The 22314-nt window shown below is 46.3% G+C and overlaps 1 protein-coding gene across 1 annotated transcript in view; it reads right to left on the bottom strand.

Moving 5' to 3' along the window:
- The window catches only part of LOC147740901 (L-asparaginase-like), a 145787-nt gene extending 123720 nt beyond the window's left edge, over positions 1 to 22067 (bottom strand). The window contains exons 1-2 of the mRNA XM_086925042.1: positions 21945 to 22067; positions 12101 to 12196 (exon numbers count right to left, since the gene is read on the bottom strand). Coding sequence (XP_086781168.1) covers positions 12101 to 12196; positions 21945 to 22067 — 219 coding nt within the window. The remainder of the gene's footprint in view (positions 1 to 12100; positions 12197 to 21944) is intronic.
- Positions 22068 to 22314: the final 247 nt, after the last annotated feature.

Raw genomic sequence — 22314 nt, 5'->3', positions numbered from 1 at the left:
TTCAGCTGGGATGTACCATCTTTAAAGCCCTCGCCGGGAATGGCCCAGCATTCATTTCTTCAAGGATCCAGCGCTATATATCCACTCTCGGGAATTGCGTTCTTCCAATCTGAACCTGTTGACCACTCCCTCATTCAAACGCAAAAAGCATGGGGGGCTCAGATTTGCGGTCTTGGCCCCGCAATTTTGGAACTCGCTTCCTGTGCAATTGAGGTCTGTGACCCCTTATGCACAGTTCAGGAAACAGCTCAAGACCTGGCTGTTTTCCCAGGCATGCGAGTAAGCTAACTGTCCCGTCGATGCAGCCTCCCCTTTGCTCTCAGCGCCATGAAACTGCTTGTTGTACGTGCGCTCAATAAATATTTTTAACATAACATAACAGGGTGGCCTCTCACATTGCTTTGGGTGAAGCGCCTGGCTGGAAACTGTTGGAATGTGGTATATATCTTTTATGTTATGTTACGTTACATTTTCTTGTATAGCGCGGCGGCTGCCCCAGCGAAGGGGCGTCCCGGCGCTGGACTAAACAGGAGAAGGCACAACATACAGATAGGCTAACAGGTCAACTTAGCAGAACAGGTGGGTTTTCAGTGCCTTTCTAAAGGCCAGAAGATCATTTATATTTCGGATCCACAGAGGTAGTGCGTTCCATAGTTTGGCAGCCATGTATTGAAAGGAACGTCCTCCAATGCGGGCGAGTCTGACACGAGGAATCGTGACTCGATTTTTTCCTTCTGATCTAAGGGCTCTATTGGGAGTATACCGTGTTATCAAATGGCATAGCATGGGGGGAGAAGATTTTTTCAGAATCTTAAAGGCCAGACACAAGGCCTTGAAGCTAATTCTCTTTTCCACTGGTAACCAGTGCAGTTTCACCAGGGTCTTGGTTACAGACTCGAACCGGGGAAGTCCTGCAATGGCCCGTGCTGCTGCATTTTGAACATGCTGTTGACGTTTTTTTTTCTGCTTGATTGGCTCCCAGAAGTAGGGAGTTAGCATAGTCTAAGCGGGAGAGGATAGTGGCTTGGATAATTACCTGACGTGTGGAGGGGTCAAAGAATTTTAATATTGGTCGTAAGTTAGGTAGGATACCAAAGCTTGTGGCAGCTACTTTTTTTGTGTGGTCAACAAAACTCAAGGTTGAGTCGAACCACACCCCCAAGTTTTTTACCTCTGCTTTGGGGTTGGGGGGGGGCCAAGAATATCGGGCCACCAATCTTTCCCCCATGCTTCGGCCTTTTTTCCTACAATTAACACCTCCGTTTTGTCAGCGTTAAGTTGTAAATAATTGGCCGTCAGCCACTCAGTTACTGCAGTAAGGCCATGCTTGAAATTCAGAGCTCCTACTTCGTTGTCATCCCTCAATGTTACCACCAACTGAGTATCGTCGGCGTATGAGACGATGGATAGGTCCCACTCCTTGGCCTATGATAATAAAAAGTCCTACTCCTTGACCTATGATAATAAAAAGTCAAAAATATACTGAAAACAAGCATTTACAATGCAACGGTCTCGCCTTTGCAAAAGTTAGCGCTTTTGGCATTGTAAATGACAAATGTTTTATTTATGTGTTGGTTTTGGAAACAGATAAATAAATGGCATTGTCATGAGCAGTAGAGAGTGAGTAGTAGAGAGTGAGTAGTAGAGAGTGAGTAGTAGAGAGAGTAGTAGAGAGAGTAGTAGTGAGTAGTAGAGAGAGTAGTAGTGAGTAGTAGAGAGTGAGTAGAGAGTAGTAAGTGAGTAGTAGAGTGTGTAGTAGAGAGTAGTGAGTGTGTAGTAGAGAGTAGTGAGTGTGTAGTAGAGAGTGTGTAGTAGAGATGTGTAGTAGAGAGTGTGTAGTAGAGAGTGAGCAGTAGAGACTAGTGAGTGTGTAGTAGAGTGGTGAGTGTGTAGTAGAGTGGTGAGTGTGTAGTAGAGTGTGTAGTAGAGTGTGTAGGAGAATGTGTAGTAGGGAGTGTAGTAGAGTGTGTAGTAGAGAGTGTGTAGTAGAGAGTAGTGAGTGTGTAGTAGAGAGTGTGTAATACAGAATGTGAAGTAGAGAGATTGAAGTAGAGAGATTGAAGTAGAGAGATTGAGGTAGAGAGATTGAATTAGAGAGATTGAGGTAGAGAGATTGAAGTAGAGAGTGTGGAGTAGAGAGTGTGGAGTAGAGAGTGGAGAGTCTGTAGTAGAGTGTAGTAGAAAGTAGTGAGTGTGTAGTAGAGTAGTAGAGAATGTGTAGTAGAGTAGTAGAGAGTAGTAGAGGGTGTGTAGTAGAGTGTGTAGTAGAGCGTGTGTGTAGCAGAGTGTGTAGTAGAGTGTAGTAGAGTGTGTAGTGTAGAGTGTGTAGTAGAGAGTGTGTAGTAGAGAGTGTGTAATGTAGAGTGTGTAATGTAGAGTGTGTAATGTAGAATGTGTAATGTAGAGTGTGTAGTAGAGTGTGTAGTAGAGTGTGTAGTAGAGTGTGTAGTAGAGTGTGTAGTAGAGAGTGTAGTAGAGAGTGTAGTAGAGAGTGTGTAGTAGAGAGTGTCTAGTATAGAGTGTGTCGAAGAGAGTAGTGGCTGTAGTAGTGAGTGTGTAGTGAGTGTGTAGTAGAGTGTGTAGTAGAGAGTAGTGACTGTAGTAGAGAGTGTGTAGTAGTGTGTAGTCGATGTAGTGACTGTAGTAGAGTGTGTAGTACAGTGTGTAGTAGAGAGTAGTGACTGTAGTAGATAGTGTGTAGTAGAGAGTGTCTAGTATAGAGTGTGTCGAAGAGAGTAGTGGCTGTAGTAGTGAGTGTGTAGTGAGTGTGTAGTAGAGAGTAGTGACTGTAGTAGAGAGTGTGTAGTAGAGAGTAGTGACTGTAGTAGAGTGTGTAGTACAGTGTGTAGTAGAGAGTAGCGACTGTAGTAGAGAGTGTGTAGTAGAGAGTGTGTAGTAGAGTGTGTAGTAGAGAGTAGAGTGCGTAGCAGAGAGTAGTGACTGTAGTAGAGAGTGTGTAGTAGAGTGTGTAGTAGAGAGTGTGTAGTAGAGTGTAGTAGAGAGTAGAGTGCGTAGCAGAGAGTAGTGACTGTAGTAGAGAGTGTGTAGCAGAATGTGTAGTAGAGAGTAGTGACTATAGTAGGGAGTGTGTAGTAGAGAGTAGTGACTGTAGTAGAGAGTGTGTAGTAGAGAGTGTGTAGTAGAGAGTGTGCAGTGATTTGAGTTTTACATCAAATTAAAAACGGGAACGGAACAAACTCATCCTATACATTATTGTGGTAGGTGCCCACGCATATAGGGTTAAATGATGCGTTAGATGCCACAGGTCCCACCAACACGCTTCCTTTATGATAGGAGAATGCCCAACATCGCGGAGATTTGCTCTCTGCTCTTCCCGGATATTTGTATTTTCAAATGTATAATGTTATCCTGTTAAACGAAGACGATGCTCAAACTATAAAAGAAGAGGGTTTCACAGATATGTTAGTCCTTCCGGGCAAACGAAATGACCCAAAGAAAGATCAAGTGACAGTTTAGAGCTCCAAGTGAGTCTTAATAAAATCAGTGTCTGGAACGCATAGCATCAAAAAACGAGCGGGGCATCAAACTGCAGTGTCATTCAATCAAAGCTTCAAGGCTTCTGAGCGCTAGCCGAGAATTATTTTTTGTGAAGCACTAATCACTGTGGAAGGTGCCCCTGCTATCCCAGATGTGAGAAGTCAGTCTGATATGAAAATAAGCAGTATTTGGAATGAATGTATTTGGCAGGGGGAAGGTGGGGCGGCGCAAGACCGTACTGACGAGTGAACAGGAGCCATTTTGTACCGAGTGATTCTGCCTGTGTGCATGTAGACAAACCAGGCAGCAGCATGAGCATGTGATTCGGTAAAATAACAAGCATTTACAATGCAATGGTTTTGCCTTTGTTAAAGTTAGAGCTATTGGCATTGCTCTTGACACTCTGAAGCTCCACTCTGCACTCTGAAGCTCCACTCTGCACTCTGAAGCTCCACTCTGAAGCTCCACTCTGAAGCTCCACTCTGAAGCTCCACTCTGAAGCTCCACTCTGAAGCTCCACTCTGCACTCTGAAGCTCCACTCTGCACTCTGAATCTGCACTCTGAATCTGCACTCTGAATCTGCACTCTGAATCTGCACTCTGAAGCTCCACTCTGAAGCTCCACTCTGAAGCTCCACTCTGAAGCTCCACTCTGAAGCTCCACTCTGAAGCTCCACTCTGCACTCTGAAGCTCCACTCTGAAGCTCCACTCTGCACTCTGAAGCTCCACTCTGAAGCTCCACTCTGCACTCTGAAGCTCCACTCTGAAGCTCCACTCTGCACTCTGAAGCTCCACTCTGCACTCTGAAGCTCCACTCTGAAGCTCCACTCTGCACTCTGAAGCTCCACTCTGAAGCTCCACTCTGCACTCTGAAGCTCCACTCTGAAGCTGCACTCTGAAGCTGCACTCTGAAGCTCCACTCTGAAGCTCCACTCTGAAGCTCCACTCTGAAGCTCCACTCTGAAGCTCCACTCTGCACTCTGAAGCTCCACTCTGCACTCTGAAGCTCCACTCTGCACTCTGAAGCTCCACTCTGCACTCTGAAGCTCCACTCTGCACTCTGAAGCTCCACTCTGAAGCTCCACTCTGCACTCTGAAGCTCCACTCTGAAGCTGCACTCTGAAGCTGCACTCTGAAGCTCCACTCTGAAGCTCCACTCTGAAGCTCCACTCTGAAGCTCCACTCTGAAGCTCCACTCTGAAGCTCCACTCTGAAGCTCCACTCTGAAGCTCCACTCTGCACTCTGAAGCTCCACTCTGCACTCTGAAGCTCCACTCTGCACTCTGAAGCTCCACTCTGAAGCTCCACTCTGAAGCTCCACTCTGCACTCTGAAGCTCCACTCTGAAGCTCCACTCTGAAGCTCCACTCTGAAGCTCCACTCTGAAGCTCCACTCTGTAGCTCCACTCTGAAGCTCCACTCGGAAGCTCCACTCGGAAGCTCCACTCGGAAGCTCCACTCTGAAGCTCCACTCTGAAGCTCCACTCTGCACTCTGAAGCTCCACTCTGAAGCTCCACTCTGAAGCTCCACTCGGAAGCTCCACTCGGAAGCTCCACTCGGAAGCTCCACTCTGCACTCTGAAGCTCCACTCTGAAGCTCCACTCTGAAGCTCCACTCTGAAGCTCCACTCTGAAGCTCTACTCTGCACTCTGAAGCTCCACTCTGAAGCTCCACTCTGAAGCTCCACTCTGCACTCTGAAGCTCACTCTGAAGCTCCACTCTGAAGCTCCACTCTGAAGCTCCACTCTGAAGCTCTACTCTGAAGCTCTACTCTGCACTCTGAAGCTCCACTCTGAAGCTCCACTCTGAAGCTCCACTCTGAAGCTCCACTCTGAAGCCCCGCTCTGAAGCCCCGCTCCACTCTGAAGCTCCACTCTGAAGCTCCACTCTGAAGCTCCACTCGGAAGCTCCACTCGGAAGCTCCACTCGGAAGCTCCACTCGGAAGCTCCACTCGGAAGCTCCACTCTGCACTCTGAAGCTCCACTCTGAAGTTCCACTCTGAAGCTCCACTCTGAAGCTCCACTCTGAAGCTCTACTCTGCACTCTGAAGCTCCACTCTGAAGCTCCACTCTGAAGCTCCACTCTGAAGCTCCACTCTGCACTCTGAAGCTCACTCTGAAGCTCCACTCTGAAGCTCCACTCTGAAGCTCCACTCTGAAGCTCCACTCTGAAGCTCCACTCTGAAGCTCTACTCTGAAGCTCTACTCTGCACTCTGAAGCTCCACTCTGAAGCTCCACTCTGAAGCTCCACTCTGCACTCTGAAGCTGCACTCTGAAGCTCCACTCTGAAGCTCCACTCTGCACTCTGAAGCTCCACTCTGAAGCTCCACTCTGAAGCTCCACTCTGAAGCTCCACTCTGAAGCTCTACTCTGCACTCTGAAGCTCCACTCTGAAGCTCCACTCTGAAGCTCCCCTCTGAAGCTCCACTCTGAAGCTCCACTCTGAAGCTCCACTCTGAAGCTCCACTCTGCACTCTGAAGCTCTACTCTGAAGCTCCACTCTGCACTCTGGAGCTCCACTCTGAAGCTCCACTCTGCACTCTGAAGCTCCACTCTGAAGCTCTACTCTGAAGCTCCACTCTGCACTCTGAAGCTCCACTCTGAAGCTCCACTCTGCACTCTGAAGCTCCACTCTGAAGCTCCACTCTGAAGCTCCACTCTGCACTCTGAAGCTCCACTCTGAAGCTCCACTCTGAAGCTCCACTCTGAAGCTCCACTCTGAAGCTCCACTCTGAAGCTCCACTCTGAAGCTCCACTCTGCACTCTGAAGCTCCACTCTGCACTCTGAAGCTCCACTCTGAAGCTCCACTCTGAAGCTCCACTCTGCACTCTGAAGCTCCACTCTGAAGCTCCACTCTGAAGCTCCACTCTGAAGCTCCACTCTGAAGCTCCACTCTGCACTCTGAAGCTCCACTCTGAAGCTCCACTCTGCACTCTGAAGCTCCACTCTGAAGCTCCACTCTGCACTCTGAAGCTCCACTCTGAAGCTCCACTCTCAAGCTCCACTCTCAAGCTCCACTCTCAAGCTCCACTCTCAAGCTCCACTCTCAAGCTCCACTCTCAAGCTCCACTCTGCACTCTGAAGCTCCACTCTGAAGCTCCACTCTGAAGCTCCACTCTGAAGCTCCACTCTGAAGCTCCACTCTGAAGCTCCACTCTGAAGCTCCACTCTGAAGCTCCACTCTGAAGCTCCACTCTGAAGCTCCACTCTGAAGCTCCACTCTGCACTCTGAACGGTCAGACTCCAAAAATCGGCCCTAATCACAATAGTATTATTTCACCTGCGTGAATATAAGTCTTTGAAATTCTGGCCAGTGGTAATACACACAAGTAATATAAAATTGTTGTTCCAAAGAGCATTAAATGGAAATAAAACAAGTACCAGACCCATTGACGCCTGCACCTTAAAAGCGAAACTGACTGAAGCAAGCGCCCGGGCCACGTTGAAAAAAAAAGCCACACACATTAGATGCAGTCAAGGCGCGCTCACGAACTCAGAAGGCACTCCACATGAACAACTACCAGACACATTGATTAGCTGAGTCTCCCCTTCTGGTCTGTTGCGCCGGGACGCCCCTGGGTAAGCTGAGCGCATTATAAATTTCATATTATTGACGCCTGCACTTTGAAATGAAACAAAGTGAAACTGACTAAAGGAAGCGCACGGCCCATTAGATGCAGTCAAGGCGCGCTCACGAGGTCAAATCTCCAAAGGAGAAGCTCGTGACAGCCTGACTACAGCAGAAAAAGCTCGTAACAGTCTGATGTCCACAATATTCCCAGAAAAGTGGCAACATAAGTTGTCTCGCATAGACAGCAAAAGCTTCGCTTTTGCTTTCGTCTAGGCGAGACCTAAAAAGAAAGGTTAAAGTTATAATTAACTTTCCCCCACATGCATCAACCTATTTAGGAAGTGCAAACGGTGCGAATCGGTAAATTCGGCTGTTTGCACTTCCTAAATAAGTTTTTGGGATGCATCACACATTTTTGTGAAAATCGCTATTTTTAGCGATTTCCAAAAATGCGATTGCTTTTAAGGAATCGCAAATTTGCGATTCCTTAAAAGCAATGCATGATTCTTTTTGTAATTGCGAATTAGCAATTAGGAGGTGCAAATTACCACGAGGTTGAACCTCGTGGTAATTTGCGAAAAGTTTTGAAAATGCTCAAAAATGCATTTTTCAAACATTCATGTTTCAGACACACATGTCCTTAGGACATGTGTGTGTGAAACATGCACTTCAAATTACATTTCTGGGGTGCAGGGGGGGGTCCTTTGGACCCCCCTCTGTACCCTTGGAATGCATTAACAAATTGCGATTTTCAAAAAGAAAATCGCAATTTGTTACAGCCTTCTCATTGATCCCTATGGGCCTTTTGGCCCATAGGAATCAATGGGAATTCCGAATACGCACTTTGGAATTCGCATAATATTTGCGATTCGGTAAAAATTGTGATTTGTAGAGGTCGTTGGCTGCAGAGCTGGTGTTGGTTGTGGCGGGTGGAGCGCGGTTGTGGGCTGAGTTGAGGTGCTCTTCTGTGACCTTGCTCAAATTCCTGCTTAGGGGGCATGGTGTAGTTTTGTGTGCGCTGGGTTTAGAGAAGGAGAAATGTACCCAGTGGTGGTCGATCCAGAAGGGTTGCATGGTGTGGCTGAAGCAGATGTTGTATTCTCCTGCGAAGATGGAGTCGAAGGTGTGCCCTGCCTTGTGGGTGGGGGTGGTGATGATCTGCTTCAGTCCGATGTTGGCGATATTGTCCAGAAGGGTGGTGGAGTTGGAGTCGCTGAGGTTTTTGAGGTGGAAATTAAGGTCTCCAAGCAGTACGTAGTCCGTGGAGGCAATGGCGTGGTGTGCAATGAGGTCCGTGATGATTGTGGTGAACGTGGTGTGCAGTCCAGGAGGTCTGTAGGCGAGGGTTCTGCATAGGGTCGTTCTAGGGTTGGTCTGGATCTGGAAGTGGAGGTGTTCCATGGGGGACGAGGAGTTGGTTGTGCTGGCTGTAGTGAGTCGGAGGGAGTTTTTGTGTACAATGGTGAGTCCTCCTCCAGGGTGGTTGAGGTGATCCTTCCTCTGGATCTTGTATACTTCGGGGATGGCGGATGCGAAGGTGGGGGCAGTGGTGGCATTGGTCCAGGTGTCTGTGAGGAAAGCGACGTCGGGCGACAGGGTGTCGAGGAGGTCCCAGATTTCTACTGCTTATCTGTGCAGGAAGCGTACGCTGAGGAGAATGTAGCTTAGGGGATTGTATGCAATGGTTTCCAGTGGGTGGGCAGTAGGTGTGGGGGTCTGGATGTGGGTGAAGGTGCGGCAGCAGTGTCAGCAGAAGAAATGGCCATGGGTGGTGTTCGATGTTGACAGCTGGCAGTTGTTGTTTTCTTCAGGGGTAGAGTGCATGGAGGGCAGATGAGTCATAGCGGTGGGAGAAACAGGGTCCCTGGTCATGGTCGGGTCGCGGATGGTCGCTGACGGGCTTACCTTTGGTGAGGTGTGGCAGCACAGCGGCTGCCAATTAAGTTGGGGTGGGGGGCAGCTGGGAGGCGGGAACAGGCAAGGGGGAGGAGGTGCCATGGGGGCAGCAGTAGAGGGAAGGGGAGCGAAAGCAGCAACAGGAGAAAAACAGAGGATAAAGGCACAAAGATGCAAATGGGCACAGAAAAGGCATAGAAGAAGGCACAAGGAGTCAAAAAGGCACTGAAAAAGCATGCAGAGACAAATAGGCACAAAAAACATACAAGGAGACTAACGGGCACAAGATGGCAGAAAACTGCACAACTAGACAGAGATACAAAGGCAGAAAACTCACCAAAGGCTGGCAGGGCAGGCTAGCAGAAGAGCAAGTCTCTCTCACTCGACCACCAGGGATGAGGCGCAGGTAAGAGCCTGCAGGTGGAGGAGGGCCTCGAACACCTAGCTGCAAGCAGAGTGGTGCTGGGGTCAGCGGCGCAGTGACGGAGCTGCATGAGGGGAGAGCAGTAACCCTGACCAGGAGGTCAGATGTCTTGCTCCAGCCATCATGCAGCAGGCGCTATTAAGTAGGGGTCAGGGGTGGGGGCGCATCTGGGGGGCGAAAACTGGCAGGGGAGAAGGGGCAGTGGGGGCAGCAGTGGCAGGAAAGGGAGCAAAAGCGCAAGAGGAGGAAAACAGAGGAAAAGGTACAAAGATGCAAATGGCCACAAAAAAGGCACAAGGAGACAAAAAGGCACAGAAAAGGCACAAGGAGACAAACAAGCACAAAAAAGACACAAAGAGACAAATGGGCTCAAAAAGGCACAGAACTGCACAACGAGGCAGAGAGACAAAGGCAGAAAACTTACCGAAGGCTGGCAGAGTGGACCAGCAGAAGCGCAAGGCTCTCCTACTGGACCAACAGGGATAAGGCGCAGGCAGGAGCCTGTGGGTGGAGTATGGCCTCAAACACCTATCTGCAAGCTGAGAGGTGCTGGGGTCAGCGGCGCAACGACGTAGCTGCACGAGGGGAGAGCAATAACGTTGACCAGGAGAGGATAGTGACATCTCCCAAAAATATACAGCTCATAAATACAAAGAAATCTTCTAGAGTGGTTAATAGCAGTCTGAAAAGGCTAGCTTAAGAATTCCACAATTAAATAATCTTTGTGTTAGCTAATAAAATGCATTACAGTTACCTGTGTATGTGGGGGGGGGGTACAGGTGAAGCGAGACACTGGCTTGGGCATCTTTGTAGTTGATCAGAGAAAGCTTGTGGCATTGCTGATAAAATTGTATCTATGTTTGTAATGGAAGACCATCACCTGCTAGATGACACCCAATTTGGGTTTCGCAGAGGCCATGGAACAGAGACGGCTTTAATCAAGGCATCGGAAGACATCAGAATTATCCTGGATCAGGGAGGAACAGCAATCCTTATTTTATTGGACCTCTCAGCGGCCTTTGACACGGTTGATCATACCACACTGATCGATCGCGTCACCAGAATGGGTATTCAACATAAGGCCAGAAAATTGCTGCGATCCTTTCTCACCAAGCCCACTCAGACGGTAAATCTAGGCACCATCCATTCTGCCCAACTGGCCCTCCCATGTGGGGTCCCGCAGCATTCCTCCCTAAGTCCGACTCGTTTTAATATCTATGTATCGGACTTAGCCAAAATCATCAAAGCACATGAGATGGGCCTAACATCTTATGCCTACGATACCCAACTGGTGCTTGCAATAAATACCAACGGACAAAGGGTTGCAGCAGCTAACTTCCAAAAGGGCATGCTCGCCATCAGTCTCTGGATGGCCATTAATTGCCTCAAATTAAACTCTGATAAAACAGAGGTCGTGACCTTTGGTAAACTATCCCCTACCAGGGTCGCAAACCTGGTGGCCCTCTTCTTTGGGCTCCCCACCAATCCCAGTAACCAAGGTCAGGAACTTAGGCGTTATGTTTGATGACAAACTGACTTTCGTCTCTCATGCCAACTCGGTAGTCTCGGCTTCTTTACATAAATTACGCATGATTAAAAAGATTCTGCCATTTCTCCTGTTGAATGCAGGAAAAACTCTAGTCAGCACAGTGGTCATGTCTTCCATAGACTATTGCAATGGGCTTTTTGCGAATGCACAAATCAAGGTCATTCAAAAGCTACAAACAGTCCAGAATGCAGCAGCTAGAATGTTATCAGGAACCCCCAAGTTCAAACCCATTTCTCAGGTCATCAAGAACTATCACTGGCTCTCGGTGAAAAATCGTATAAAGTTTAAGGCACTCTGTATTGCCTTCAAGGCCTCTCGTAAAACTGGACCCCAATTTTTAATAGATCAATTAACAATTCACATTCCAAACAGGGCACTTCGCTCATCCACCGCATTTCAGCTAAAGGTGCCACGTACAAAAACAGCCTCTTGGGGAGACAGACGCTTTGTGGTCTCCACTGCAAAACTTTGGAATGATCTCCAGTTGGAGATCAGATCCTATCAGTCCTTGTTAACTTTCAGAAAGCTGATAAAAACTTGACTATTCAACCAATACCATTCTTAACATGGTTTCTGCTTGCCGTCCGTAGCGCCGAGACACCCTCAGGTATTTGTGCGCTCTATAAGTCTCAAAAATAAATAAATAAATAAAATGCAGCAATTAGTATGCTATATTCACTGTGGACCTGATTCACAAAGGCACTCTGCAATCGTGGCGGAGGCCCCGCAGTCGTGCACACTGCATTGAGAATTCTTATTGCGGAGATTCCGCCTGAGTGTGGAGAGGCCCCCACGAGCAGCCGTGGCCGCTGCAGGTAAGAGCACAGGTGAGGGTGGATTTCGAGAGACGACCACAATGGAACATTTATTATTTATTTAATTTTCCTCTCATGGCCACGAGTGCGCACAGCCTTTCTGAATCAGGCCCTAAGTGTTTGCACCAGGCTGCAGTAGCTGGTATCCTGGCAGTTGATAGAACTAGGGCAGGACAGTGTGCATCATTCTTTTCAATACTTTATGCATAGGCATAGACAGAGGTCATCCCAGAAACTAACCTACATCCATTAGTACATGCACTGAAAATAAACTGCTCCCTAATAGACACATACATCAGACTGCTTTTAAGACCCTGTGCAAATCTACAAGGAACTGAGGATACCTTTGAAATGATCTCTTGAAGCGACACAAAGTCATGGGTATTGACAGCCATGCAGGCTAGCGAGGGCATCAGGTCCTCCAGAATCATATTTCTCTCCTATGGAAACAAAATATGGAAAAGCATCACACAGTTATGATGGTTATGCCTGCCATGTGCCCAGCATCCTCTTTCTCACATATAGAGATTGGGGGTAGTAATAATCCCATGATTCCCGCAGGAGATACTAGACCAAGGAGAATCCACTGGTGGACTTCTGCTTTCCTGATGATAAACAGACTTTCAAGGGTGGATTTTCCTTTGGATTCAGTGCTGTATAAAGAAACCACCTAGCTCTATATCAGGCACTCTGTCTCCTAAGGTGGTGTGAGATGGTAAGACATCATTTGCAATTATACCACACACACTAGAAAACGAATAATGAATAAATGAGGGTCCAGAGAGGACGAGATGAGGTAGAGAGCCTTGGCATGGGGCTGAATAAATCTTACAAGTTTGACTATGTAGTGAAGTTTGCATCCACCTGCTACGGCATGCTCAGAATGCTTTGGGAAATACTTCCTCTACACCCTTTTACACAAAGAGGTTGGTAGTCCCGCCTGGACTATGGTAACTCCCTTTATTTGGGAGCCCCAAAGGCTCCAACAAGGAAACGTCAGGTGGTACAGAATTGTGCAACGCTGTTCCTGTTCAACATACCTAGGCACCAATCCACCCAACAAACTTTGAACTCCCTTCATTGGCTCCCTATGGCTGAGAGGATCACATTTAAATCCCTCTGCATTGCTCACTAGGTGCTTCCAGATAAACGGCCTCGGATCTCTCATTCCCTGCTTTCCCTTTACCTTTCCAGAAGAACCTTGCATTCCTCTAATGTACACCTGGCTAAAATACCCCAAGTCAGAAGGGAAAGAGTCAGAGGGCGTTCTTTTTCATATAGTGTGGCCAGGCTGCGGAAAAGCCTTCACCTCTCTTTATGTTCTGTACACCAGCTACTTCCCTTCCAGAAAATGCTCAAAACTTGGCTATTCCAGAATACCCCCTTTAATAGAGGTACAAAAGTAAAACCCTTCTGATGCTTCCGTGCCGCACTAGCAGCGCTTGGATGCCTACGGGTAGCTATGCGCTCTACAAGTGCTTCATAGATAAATAAATAGATAGCGGAGACAGAGCTGGACTGGCCAGAAGAAGCAGAGTTAAAACCCCAGGAGGCGGCTGGACAATGGACTGCTTCAAGGGCTGTGAGAAGTGAGGCGCGGTGAGGGTTCAGGCCTCCTCAGCTCATTCAGCCCTGAAAGCATCCAAGGAGGAGGAGCAAACTTTTCTTAGAGGTAAATTCATGGCATCCAGCTTCGGAACAGCCTGCAAAACCAATGACCTTTTGGCAAATGTTTTCGGAAACTGTGTTGTAAAATTTGGGCCTCATTCCCAATGCCCCAGCGCCGTCGGAACATCAATTTTAGTGACGTTCAGGCGACACACACTGCAGGGCCATATCTACAAGGCCACTTTATACCACCATGTGTGACTTATCATGGACTTGTAGATATGGAGTGAGGCAACACAGCGCGAGGGAGATGTGCCACGGGCGTTACAGTGGGTGTTCGCACGTAACATCCATAGCATTTGACACATTCCCAGAATGCGGAAACCTGGGAATGCATCAAAAACATACATCTCCCCAGGAGTGGTACACATACAATATGTGCAGCACACATAGAATGAGGAAATTGCATCTATTGGTTGTTTTTATGCAGGAAGGTGTCCCTCACGAAAACAATCACCCCTTAGATGCAAACACATTTGCACCATGGTGCAAGGGTGCCTGTGCTGGTGCATGGCAGCGGTTTGTGACCCAGCTTAGGAGTAAAGGACAGGAATGAACTCTATCTGATGAATATTGCACATTGCTACCCTTTTCTTCTGACGTAGGTGTAGGAAAGACTGGAGGACACAGGAGTCTTGAAGTGAGGAGTTTAATAGGAACACGTCTGGAGCAAGTCCAGTCAAGCAGTTAATACCCCATCATTCTAAAACCATGACACACTAACATATTCAAAAGATGCAGTAGCTTATGAGCATAACAGAAAGCGATTGACACGAGATGTCACGAGTGGAACCACGTGTCATCTCGTGTCAGGAACAACAATATACAGTGTACAGTATACAACACACCTCCCTTCCTGTAAATGAAAAAAAAAAAAAAAAAGATCAATAAAACTCTAAAGAATAATCCCATACAATTCAAACTTAATTCATGACAAAATCCTTGTATCTTGCAGGAAGACGGTGAGACCTGTGGCAACTTCTTGAGAGTTCCATAGGTGGAGTGGTCCTTACAGCCCTAGTGCTGGTATTCTGACCCAAAAGATTCCCAGAAGTGATTTCTGCATTTCCAGGGACCCCACAGCCAGAAATCAAAATCAAGAAAAACGTTGCTATCATTGCTTGACACAACCGCATCCATACCTTTAAGTAAAGCGCTACCGCCATCCTCAGACGCACACATATCTTTGCCTTTAAAAATGGAGACTCTGTTCAAATTCCAGACACTCCCGTCCTCAACTCTGACAGCATGCTTGAAAACTTCAATAACTTCCTTGGGACGTGACCAAACTTGACCACCCTTCAAAACACCTTCCTTCTTTTTTATGCGAACAAAATCACCAACATTGATAACATGTTTGCTAACGGATCCCTGCTTTGCTTCCATCCTTTCTTTCATCTTACCCTTATACGCACTAACCCTGTCTCGAACCAAATCATAATCCACTTTTGAAAAACCACAATGGTCACTTAAACTTCTTTTTAACCACCACGGAGTTAATCTAGTACTGGGTTTCCGACCCCTTAAAAGCTCAAATGGACTAACCATAGTGACAGAGTTAGGAGATGTTCTATAAGACAATAACATAGACTGAAGAGCATTACGCCAATTCAAATGACCTTTAACAGAAAGTTGGATAGCCTCCTACACAACTCTGTTAAATCTTTCAACTTGGCCATTGGCTTCAGGATGGAACACAGCAATCTTGTTGTGCGTGATCCCACATTTGGTGATAAAACATTGAAAATCCTTGCTGGTAAATTGTGGGCCATTGTCAGTCACTAATTCTTCTGGGATTCCTTCCCTACAAAAAACTTCATCCAAGAATTCTACTACATTTCTGGTTGTTATTTCCCCAATCATTTTTACCTCTGGCCATTTTGAGAAATAGTCTATCAAAACCATACCAAATTTCTCACGTTCAGGTAAAACGGAAAATGGACCAATGAAGTCAAGGCCTAACTTCCGCCAAGGACCGAGAGGGCACTCCACAGGGCAAGGTTCAGGACGTAGAGGAACAGCAGACTTGTCACTGTTGGCGCACTCTGAACATTTTTTGACATAGTCTTCCACACAACTGTCCACTCCAGGCCACCAAAAAAAATCTTTTATGCGTCTCCTGGTAAACGAGATTCCTAAATGCCCCTCATGGGCAATACCAATGATAGTATCTCTCAAGGAAAAAGGAGGAATGAATTTATCACCTCTCATGAGAACCCCATTTTCGATAGCTAACTCATCTTGAACTTTGGCATAGCTCATCATTTCACCTGAAAACTTCCTTTGTTCTGGCCATCCTTGTAAAATGTAATTTTTAACCTGAGTCAGTTCAATACTCTTCTCCATTTCCTTTAACCAGGACTCCTTGCTCAGATCAAATTTCTCACCAAACACTAACATAATGTCTTGCGAAGTGAAAGCTACTTCACACTCATCGTCATCACACGGAACATCACAAAAAGTGTGCAACCTGGACATGCAATCAGCATGAATGTTAGTTTTCCCTTTTACATATACCATCTCAAAATGAAAAGATTGTAGCCTGGAAGCCAACCTAGCCAAACGAGCTGATAAGGTGCGACCTCCACCTGGTGCCATCATGTAAATAAGGGGCTTATGGTCAGTCTTAATAGTGAATTTTGTTCCCCACAAGAAAGTTTTAAAGTGTTCAGCTGCCCAAACTGACGCCAATAACTCTCTTTCAATGACTGAGTAGTGTTTTTCAGCATCCCTCAGGGCCCTTGAAGCATAGGCAATTATCCATTCTTTCCCGCAGTCATTCTGCATGAGCACAGCTCCTAACCCTGTGCTACTAGCATCAACCATGATGGTACATTTTTTACCAATAACAAAAGGTCTTAAACAAGGTGCATTCACAACAAAGGCTTTAAGATTCTGAAATGCCTCCGTCATTACGTCAGACCATAAGAACCTTGCATTTTTTTTTAGAAGTGGTCTAAAAGAATCGACTTTTGAAGAAAAATTTGGAATAAATTTGGCATACAATTCCATTAAACCTAAGAAGGCAACCAATTGTTCTTTTGAGACTGGAACCGGGGCTTTGATGATACTCTCGATGTGTTTTTGCTTAGGTCTGATCCCAGCACCACTTATGGAATGTCCCAAATATTCAACTTCCTTTTCTCTAATTTTGCACTTATCAAGGTGAAGAGTAAGACCTTTAGAGGATAATGCAGAAATAACACTCCTTAAATTATTATCATGCTCCTCTACATTTTTCCCAAATACAAGAATATCGTCTTGAAAGGCGATAGCTCCTGTCAACCCTTCAAGTGTCTCTTTCATTAACCTTTGAAAGACGGAAGCGGCACTAGCCAATCCAAAAGGCATGCGTTTATACCTGAAAAGACCTTCTGGCGTAATAAAAGCCGTCAGATTTCTGGAATCATCATCCAAAACGACCTGATGATAGGCACTTGCCAAATCTATACACGAGAAAACCTCAGCACCTCCTAATGTCGAAACCATCTCATGCAGATTTGGCAAGGGGTGAGCATCTACCCAAATTGAATTATTTAAACTGCGAAGATCTACACAGAGCCTCAATTCGCCGTTGGATTTAACCGAAATCACGATCGGAGAAACCCACGGGGAGGACTCAATGGGCTCAATGATGTCCTTGTCACACAAGTCCTTGAGCAGAACTTTAAGTTTATCCCTGTAGGTAAGAGGGACGTTCCTGACTCTGTGCCGAACAGGAACAACACCATCATTGAGCTTAATAGTGTGCTTGAAACCCAAAAATTGACCACGTTTTCCACTAAAAACATCAGAGAATTCAGATTTCAACTTATCAATCATGAGATCACGATCAGGATCACTGGTGTTAGCAACAGAGTAGACAGGCGGATTGGCTCTTGGATCTATCTTAATGCCCAATTGATCTTGGTGTGGCCATCCTAACAGAGGTTGCCCAGACTTAGCGACATAGATTTTACCATATGTGGATTCAGCGGCAAAGGTGATTTTCCCCCAAAAGTAACCCACTAATTCAATCCTATGTCCAGTATAACCCCCTGGGGAAATGTCAGATTCAAGTAACATTTTGTTTGGCCAATTTTTTTTTACAACATCTAGACCCAATAATGTATACCATGCACAAGTGTCTACAAAAATGTTAATTGTCTTTCCATCTATAATTACATCGCAAGATGGAAATTTACTTACACCTTCACTACCACAAATATTAATGACAGTATTTATATCGTTTTCATTAGAATCATAGTCATCAAAATCTTGAACAATGTTAACTTTTTTGGTAGTGGATTTGCAAAACTTTGTTAGATGCCCTTTCTTATTGCATTTCATACACATTTTATCAAGGGCAGGACAAACTTTAGAATTTGCTAAATGATTTGAACTTCCGCATCTGAAACAAATCCATTGAGTGTTGTTCTTCTTATCACTTTTAGTGTACTTAAGTTATTAGCAAAATCATTTTTAAGAGTAAACGGTTTCCTAAACTTCTCTCCTTCCTTGGAAACGCTAAAAACATCTCCTTTTTCGCTCCCTCTTATCTCCTTTACAAACTTCTCGGAGTGTTCAATTGACCTTGCAATGTCAATGGCTGCGTTTAAGGACATATCCGAAGTTGTCCAAAGTCTTTCCTGGACCTTTTTATTGTTTGTTCTCATCAGTATTTGGTCTCTTAATACCTGTTCATAGTTAATATGTTCGAAATCACAAGTTACGGCAAGAGATCTGAGAGATGATACAAAATCATCAATTGGTTCATCTGCAGATTGTTTGCGAGAGTAGAAGATAAATCTCTCCATGACAATGTTCTTTTTCTTTCCGAATCCAATTTTTAATTTTTCTGCTGCACATTCATACACATTTTTTTCACCAGGATTAGTTAAGGGTGGAAGAGTAACGAATTCTTTTAGTCCAATCCCCCCAAGGCAATGTTTTAAAAGAGACAATTTCCTCTCGGGTTCACACTCAGTACCTTCCATTACTTCATCGTAGGCTAGGAAAACAGGTTCCCAAATTTCCCATTCCATTGGAGGATCACCTTTATTTGCCATAAACGAAGGAGGAGGAACAATTCCACTCATATTGAAATTCCAATGTTAAAAAAAAAATTATTATATGTGTATGTGTAAGAGAATGAATATAGAAAAAAAAATACCTTAAACAAGAGACCGTTGATGAATGGAACAGATGTAGAATCCAAAATAGTACCTCTGAAGAAATCGAGTTGAAATTTGATCGTGTCACGAAGAAAAACGGACTTAAAAAAAACAAACAAAGAAATACAACTCAAGTCGATCGAATTTACCAATCTAAGATGGCCGCCATGTAAATTGCTTGTTTTCACAGCCGATGGGCTTATTTTTAGAGCGTATGACGATCCCACGTAAGCATAGAATGATTTCACGAGGCTCGCGCATGCGCGCGTGTAAGCAGGGACTCGAGCAGACAGAAGCTCGCGCTGACGCCAACTCTCCAAAATAAAGGTAATTAATCACCAAAATACCTTGAGAGTGGAAGCGAGTGCTGCTTAGGAGTCCGCTTGACAGGCGCTGAGTCGCTGAGTCGCTGAGTCGCAGTGAAACAAGACGTTCAGAGGAAATACGTCAAATGTTGAAAAATTAACTTTTTTTTTTAAAATACGATGAAATAATCCTTCTAGAGTAGTAAGATAGTCTTTTTTTTCCCTCGTCGCCAGTGTAGGAAAGACTGGAGGACACAGGAGTCTTGAAGTGAGGAGTTTAATAGGAACACGTCTGGAGCAAGTCCAGTCAAGCAGTTAATACCCCATCATTCTAAAACCATGACACACTAACATATTCAAAAGATGCAGTAGCTTATGAGCATAACAGAAAGCGATTGACACGAGATGTCACGAGTGGAACCACGTGTCATCTCGTGTCAGGAACAACAATATACAGTGTACAGTATACAACACAAGGGTAGCACAACAGGAAGCCCTGTGGCACTGCCCTACTCCAAAAAATCATTTGACTTCATTTTTTACAAAAATATATTGCCATTTCAGAGGCTTCAATTAGCTCGCAGTAACGTTGCGGCCTTGAAGGCAAAGGGGAGACAGTAGGAAATCTGTTATTAGGAATTATGAGTAAGAAATTGCAAACAAAAAGAAGTTAGATATGGAGAGAGAATGAACAAAAATCAAATAAACTTGGGGATAAAAGCTAGTGAAAATAGATGGAAATAAAGAGAGGGACGAAAACAAAATAGGGGGCGGACTAGAGCAATGGAGACCATAGCACAGAATTTTCTGAAATAGATTCTCGAGAAGATCAGACTTTCAGGGTATCCTAGCAATAAATGTACACATGGAACACTAATAGGAAACATTTTCATAGCAATACCTTTTCACAAGGAATCAAAGGAGGAATCATTTACATAGCAATAAATAGACACACATTGTAACTAAATAGTAGACAGGTACATAGTAAGTGGTCATTCTGGAAAACTAGCACCGCTGCAGTCCTCGAAGACCAATGATGGTGTAAAAAGAAAAAGAGAGGGAGATCCAAAATCTCCAAAAAACTCCCAATCCAGGCACCTGCATCACCTCCCTGAAACAATGCGAGGACCTTGCCACCTTTTTTACTGAAAAGGTCAGGAAGATCTACGCGTCCTTTCCACAAGACGATGCTACGCCCATTTACACCCCCCAATCGATGGCGGAGACTTCTAAACTGCTAAGAATACCCGACGTATCCATCGACGACCTCTCTAAACTATGCAGACAGGTCAAGTCTGGCTCCCCTGCAGACCCCATGCGTCCGTCCAAATTCTTGGAATCTCTTGACTTCTTTCTCCCCTCGCTTGCCAAACTACTCAATCTCTCCTTCTCCTCAGCGGTGGTCCCCACCTGCTGGAAATCTGCGTGGGTCTCGCCCATCATCAAAAAACCCACACTGGACCCCACTAAACCAGAAAACTTCCGGCCCATTTCCCTGCTCCCCTGGACGTCAAAACTGGCTGAAGCTCATGTCAACAAAATACTCTCCCACCACATGCAGCAAAACCATGTCCTGGACCCTTCCCAAAACGGCTTCAGGCCAGGTCACAGCACTGAGTCGGCTCTGCTGACCACTACGGAGCACCTTCGAGGCATCCTAGACGCCGGTCAAAGCGCCGCGCTGATCCTGCTGGATCTCAGCGCGGCCTTTGACACGGTCTCACACAACATCCTGCTGAAACGACTCGAAGCCGTTGGGATTGGCGAATTAGCCCTTGAATGGTTCCAGTCCTTCTTACAAGACAGGTCCTTTCAAGTTTCAGCCCCCCCCTACATCTCTCAACCCCAATCCATCCGGCAAGGGGTCCCCCAAGGATCGGCGCTCAGCCCATCCCTTTTCAACTTATACGTTCAGCCTCTCGCAGTGGTAGCAAAAGAGTGGGATCTCACGCTGGTATCCTACGCTGATGACACACAGCTGGTCATCACACTCTCAGAAGGTCCCTCACCTTCAGCAACCAAATTCAGAGATGGCCTCGCGGCAGTCGCACAGTGGATGACACTCAACTGCCTTCAGCTTAACGCCGGAAAAACGTAGGTCCTCCTCCTGGGAAAAAAACCCTCCCTCTGGAACCATCACTGGTGGCCCTCTGTGCTTGGCCCCACCCCCGTGCCAAAAGAAGTCGTCAAAAATCTTGGTGTCTGGCTCGACCCCTCACTTAGCTTTCAGTCCCACACCAAGAAAGTGGCATCCACGTGTGTGGGTCTCATGAGGAGCCTTCACCCCATACTCGGATTTTTTGACGCGAAGACCCGCCAACTCATTATGCAAGCCATGATTCTTGCCCGGCTGGACTACGCTAATGTCCTGCTCTTGGGGGCAAACAAAGCTGAACTAGCAAGACTGCAGCGAATCCAGAACTCGGCCGCCAGAGCAGTGGTAGGGCTCCCACGCAGGTGCTCTGCCAGACTCACCATTCGAAATTTGCACTGGCTGCCAATCGAATCACGGATCCAATTCAAAACACTGACTATGGCATTTAAAATCCTCAAGTCGGACTGCCCTGAACTCCTGCGCCCACTCCTGGTACCATACACGCCCCAGCGCAACCTGCGCTCTCTGGGACAACACCTCGTGATGGTCCCCCGAACTAAGCTCTGCAGACAGGGTGGACGCTCCTTTAAGGTCCTAGGAGCTAAGCTTTGGAACTCCCTACCTCCGCACATCCGCGCCCTTTCCAATCTGATTGCTTTCCGAAAAGCACTCAAAACCCATCTTTTCACTGTCATCTAATCCCTCTGCTGGCTCCCCCCCCCCTTCAGGTACTGGTTAGGTTCAGCGCCGGGACGCTCCGTTGCTGGGGCAGCTGTTTGCGCTTAACAAATAAATAACATAACATAACATAACATAACAAAAAGACAAAAGGGAAATAGTAGAAAGGAGTATGAAAACGAGAGATGGGAATCATGTAGAATACAGAAATAGTGTAAAAGAGACAGAACAAATCTACGAGAGGTAGAACGGTAGAAAGAGGAAGCGACCAAATTCAGTCGCCCTTTACCTCTTGGTCCTTGGTATAGAGCCAGTTGAACTGGAGAACCTCTCCGACCTGCCTTAAGAACTTCCGGTCCCTTAAAATGACTCCGTTGATGTGCAGGGGCTGGTCAAGGTGGTCGTAAGGCATCGCGTCACGGCCGAGGAAGGAATGGATAGGAAGAAGAGGCAACGAGGTGGTTGGAGGCCCTCGAGAGAGTCTTCCAACCTTCCTAAGCTCTCCAACACTGGAGGATCCGGCAACTCAGCCCACCAACAATGAAGGATACAATGGCTAAGCTTGCCAAGACTGGAGGATCCTATGACTCAGCTCTCCATCACTGGTGGATCCAGGGACTCAGCTCTCCATCATTGGTGGATCAAATGACTCAGCTCTC

Source organism: Lissotriton vulgaris, chromosome 1_1 (assembly GCF_964263255.1).
Source record: "Lissotriton vulgaris chromosome 1_1, aLisVul1.2, whole genome shotgun sequence".
Lineage (NCBI taxonomy): Eukaryota > Metazoa > Chordata > Amphibia > Caudata > Salamandridae > Lissotriton > Lissotriton vulgaris.
This window is presented reverse-complemented; position numbering and strand designations above follow the sequence as displayed.